General features: G+C 34.6%; 1 protein-coding gene across 1 annotated transcript; it reads left to right on the forward strand.

Moving 5' to 3' along the window:
• The first annotated feature begins 305 nt into the window (after window positions 1-305).
• Window positions 306-2902, forward strand: LOC120083492 (ubiquitin-conjugating enzyme E2 32). Its single transcript, XM_039039302.1, has 5 exons — window positions 306-561; window positions 1287-1418; window positions 1714-1798; window positions 1972-2135; window positions 2237-2902. Exons 1-5 carry the CDS (start codon window positions 451-453, stop codon window positions 2648-2650), a joined length of 906 nt encoding a protein of 301 aa, XP_038895230.1. The 5' UTR covers window positions 306-450; the 3' UTR covers window positions 2651-2902.
• Window positions 2903-5278: the final 2376 nt, after the last annotated feature.

Genomic DNA, 5278 nt, shown 5'->3' on the forward strand with positions numbered 1-5278 from the left:
TACAATGTCACAGTCTATAAATGATAGATACGAATATACAAATCACACACTAATATTTTACTATATTTATATATATTTTATTTTATTTTTCTATATTTGAAAAGAACGGTGTAGATAGCTAATTTCGGAGAGTAGTTTGTTAATTTAAGGTTTAACCACAGAAAAATACCATAAAAATATCAAAAGTTACTTTTTTATAAACCAATAACTCATTGACACGTCGACAAACAAGCAAAGAATGACGTGGCACGTTAATACCCAATTTCGTTCGTCCTCCGTGCCAATAAATTGCGACCCCCATTCATCTCTACGGTTTGGCTTTGATTTCGATTCAAATCCTCTCGTTTGGTTCCGGGGGTCGCTTCTTTTTCTTTTTCGATCAGATAATTGTAGTCCTGTGATCGGGTGGTGGTTGCAGTTGGATCGGATCTGCGATTGAATTGCGAAGCTATGGCGGAGGATAAGTACAATCTAAAGAACCCTGCGGTGAAGAGGATCCTTCAGGAGGTCAAGGAGATGCAGGCTAATCCTTCTGACGATTTCATGAGTCTTCCTCTTGAGGTTTGTTGCTTCTGAATTTCGAATTCTGTTTTGAAATTTACCCTAATGGGTATTGTTCTTGTTTGGTCGGTTTTACATTTTAATGGTTTGGACATCTTTGTTGAATGAATTGATTCATTGTGATCATCTACAATTATTGAACTGGTATGATGTATGTGGAAGTGTGGACGGAAATCGATTATTTAATTTGGTGTTCTTTAATTTTTCTTGCCTGCTCGTGTCTGCTACTGTTTGCATATGAATGTTCCGTTAGGGCTCAGAAAGGAAGAAAAATGGATATATAAAATTATTAACCTTCTTTTTTCTTTTGATTAAATTTTTATTATGCCATTCATTCGAATTTCGAGTTTACAATCTTCGAAAATTTGGGGCAGTCCTTTGTTTTAAATAAACTCTCGCTCTCTAGTTAGGCTAATAATCAATCTGTTTTAATTGATTACTAAATCTACAAACACGCGTGCATTCAGTCCTTTTCTGGATAAATCTGCATGCATCTTATTCTATTCTCATGTGTCTTGATTTTTATAATTGCATTGTCCTCATTGCATTTCGGATCAAGGGGAAAAAAGAAAGAAAATACGAGTTAGGCAGCCATGGGAAGCTTTCTTGACGAATACATCAGTTCTTGTATTTATCCGCGTAATTTTGGTTTTTTAATCCTTATAGAATTTAAGGGTTTTGCCAAAAATCTCTATTAAATTTGAGGCTTAATGTTGTTTTTTCAGGAGAATATATTTGAATGGCAATTTGCCATCCGCGGACCTGGTGATAGTGAATTTGAGGGTGGGATATATCATGGACGTATCCAATTGCCAGCAGAATATCCATTCAAGCCACCTTCATTCATGTTGTTAACCGTAAGATATAAATCTCTCTTCATGCTTGTTTCCTTTCTGTCGCTTCTTGGCTTGGGATGTTTGGTTATGATTTTGAAATGGTCATAAATCATTATAATCATATTCAATACACTTTTAAACATAAAACACAATTTTCGTACTATCAAAATTCACTTTGAATGATTAAAAGCAATGTTTTGGAGTGAACACATGACTAAGATGATTATAACAATTTCATACTTCTTTTGTTGTGTATTTTGACAAGTGATTTTATACTTCATTGAAGAGCTGATCAATATCAATTCTTTTCTTTCAGCCGAATGGTCGCTTTGAAACCCAAACGAAGATATGTTTGAGCATATCAAATCACCATCCAGAGCATTGGCAACCATCATGGAGTGGTGCGTTCTTCACATCCTTTATTCAACTTGTCATGTCATGTCATGTTATGTTAAACTTATAGGATTTCCATTGTCTGGTTTCTACATTTTCATTTAGTTGCTTCAAGTTCCACACGCTCTGATCATCGTTCCTTTTTTCCCACTTCCCCTTTTCTGTTGATTACTGTTTGTAGTGCGTACTGCATTGGTTGCATTAATTGCTTTCATGCCCACAAACCCAAATGGCGCTCTTGGTTCCCTGGACTACAAGAAGGAAGAAAGGCGAGTATTGGCCATCAAATCTCGAGAAGCACCCCCAAAATTTGGTACTCCTGAACGTCAAAAGCTAATTGACGAGGTAGAGTTCTGTCAATATTTTGTAAGCTATCGAGTAATGTACCGAATTTCCAACATGTGATATGATATTCTTAAGTAATTAGCTTCTTTACTACATCACAGATTCATGAATATATGCTGAGTAAGGCGCCGCCTGTCCCTCAATCGGGTTCTTCAGATGTCTCCGGGGAGAAACCCACCAATGAAGAGGCTGATGTCCAGGTAACTTCTGAACCTGCTGAACTTGCAGCTTCTGGGGAAGAGCTGCAGAATCCACCTGCAAATGACAGGGTCGTTGAGGAAGTAGTACCAGAAGTCCGACCAGAAGTGGTTGCGAGAGTGGCAAGAGAGGTGCCATCTAGTCGCCCTCCCGCTCAGGCCGAGCAGCGGAGGCTAGAGACGGGAGTTCATAAACCAGCTGATGACCGGTTGTTCACATGGGCTGCTATCGGTCTCACTCTTGCAATTGTTGTTCTTTTGCTGAAGAAGTTCATGAAAGCAAGCGCTCATGGTTCTGTCTTCATGGATGAATCTTAGATTACAGATATATTTGTTGGTTGATAGCTTTGCTATGAGACACGGGTCTTAATGTGTATTAATAGTTTTAGCGTAAATTCAATTGGCTTATCATTCGACAAAGAAAAAAGCGATCTTATGTGTTATGGTGCCGCCGTCTCCATTATTTGTAGTTAAATAATAACATAAGCAAAATTGCTTGGCTCAAAGAGTGTGCCTACAAACCATTTCATTACCTCGTTGTCTGTTTTATGTACAAGGTATTATTTGCTATACTGGTTTATTCTTATTGTTTATTTGATTTTCTTCTCAAGTTAAATTGTGTGAACTTTTGATTTAATAAGCGAGGTTTGCTTCTCGGGAATTCACAATATTTTTTACTCAATTCACCCATACCCACATCTCTTTCTTCAACAATATAAACCTGCAAGACTTTCAAATTTTCAACAATCTAATTAAATCTAATGACCATTTTATTATTTATCACCATTTTTATTATTTATTGATATAGGCATTGTATTTTATTTTCGTGACAGAAATAAAATCATAACAAAATTTGAAGTAGAAAAATTAAATCGTTAAATTAGGTTTCAGATCTAGTCATTAGTGTATATTTTTATATTGAAAATTACAAATGATTAATTGATATTTTTCAGGGTTTGTAGGTACTTATCGAAGATATCAATTAATCTTTAATATCAATATCGAACTCTTCAATTCAAGGATATATTGACAAATATTTTAATTTTGACAAGATGCTACAATCTTTGGTGAACACACACGGTGTATGGGTATTTACAAATCTTCCTCTAAAATGTGTTCTCTAAACAACCTTTTCTTAAAATAGTAAATTTAGTTTTTTAATATCCTAAGGGGTTAAAATCTGCATGTTTCTCCTGTCATCTCGTTTTTGCTCTAATCAATTCTAATCATGGGCTCAAATGGGTCCGTACCACTTTCATTCTTTTACATTAAATGTGAACTATATAAAAGCTTAAATTTTCAATATCAAGAGATGAAGTTCGTGATAATTATAGAGTTCAAGTTCATATTGATACATGTCTCTCTCATTCCTTTTATATATTTTTATTATTCGAGTTTGTAAACATTATAGGATTGTTATAGTGATGTTTGATTGTACGTACCTTAAGATTATATCATTGAGGACAACAAATATCTAGTTTTAAAATGAAATTTTAGAAAGATCTAAACGCAGTTTTCATCCAAAAAATACATAAACGTACAATATAAAATTAGAATACACAGTAATTATTTTGAAGTTATGGATAGATATACTCTTCCTGACAATAACAGAAATTAGAATCTAAGCTAATAATTCAAAATAACGGAAAATAATGAAATATTTAATGGAAAAATCAATTCATTAAATTATATATATAATTTTTTTTATGGAAGCGAAAAACGGTCTCTACCAAAACACAGTTATGCACAAATACAACGTCTGCGAACAAATATAAGCAAAATCAATAAAAAAAAAACTTTATTAAAAAAAAAAAACTACATACCATAATATAGCCATAAATATAAGATTTGCACATTTCATGGCGACGATATAAATCCAATATTGACAAGGATCAAATGAATAATAATTCATACACTCTAGAAAATAAGGTACACGTTATTACACTGTCATCTCACAACCCTCAAACCCATGAATTAAACAGCAAACACACATGTTTTATTTATTTATTTATTTTTACCTTATTTGTGTGGGATGTTTGTCCATTGTTAGCATTGATAGAAAGTGTACTGGAGATGTACACGGGGCGGAGTCGGGATGCCATTCTCCATTCCTGTCCCCACTCTTCATTTCATTCTCCATCCTCATGAAATTTTCCACGGGGATCAGGGCGAAAATTTTCAGTAAAGAATTTTTCTCCGTTACTTTTTTTGGTAAATGTGAACAAATTTTAATTAAATAATCAACTTTATCACTAAATTATTTATTATAGTTAATTTTATATGACAATTTGAATTTAAAAATAAATTCTTCAAATTTTATTCTAAAAAGTTAATTAATTTTTTTAATAGAAAAAAATGAATGTAAATCAAATTATTCACACATATACTAAATAACATTAGATAACTATACTAAATAAATATGTAGAAGTTAATCAATAATCGGAACGGAGACGGGAAACGGGGCGGGGGCAGGGACGAAGAATGCATTCCCCACTCTCTCTTCCATTCCCCACCTAGTTGGGGAATCTCCACCCCGTTCGAGGTGGGGCCCACCCGTTTTCGTAGGAAAATTGAACATCTCTAGGTGTACTCGAGATATCGTCAAATATAATGACTATACACAAATCATTTGTGGGTTATCTTCCTACTAAAGTCGTCACTGGTCAGATCTCACTGTCCTGCGGCTCAAAATCCGACCGTCACCACAGCTTCGGTGTCGGATTTACACCACTAGGTTGTTGGTGGCGCAACCGCTTGAATTGAGGGCAAGATTTTTGTTTGAAGGAAGTAGTGGGGCGATGGAGGAGAGTCATTTTGGTAAGGGAACGGAGAAGATATTAAACAAAAGAGAAAACATTTGAAGAATGGTGATTATCCACCATTGGCTTGATTTTGGACAAATTTGACCAGACCATGACCAACTGGAGAATTGGATATGTAGCCATT

This window comes from Benincasa hispida, chromosome 1 (assembly GCF_009727055.1).
Source record: "Benincasa hispida cultivar B227 chromosome 1, ASM972705v1, whole genome shotgun sequence".
In the NCBI taxonomy this organism is placed as follows: Eukaryota; Viridiplantae; Streptophyta; class Magnoliopsida; order Cucurbitales; family Cucurbitaceae; genus Benincasa; species Benincasa hispida.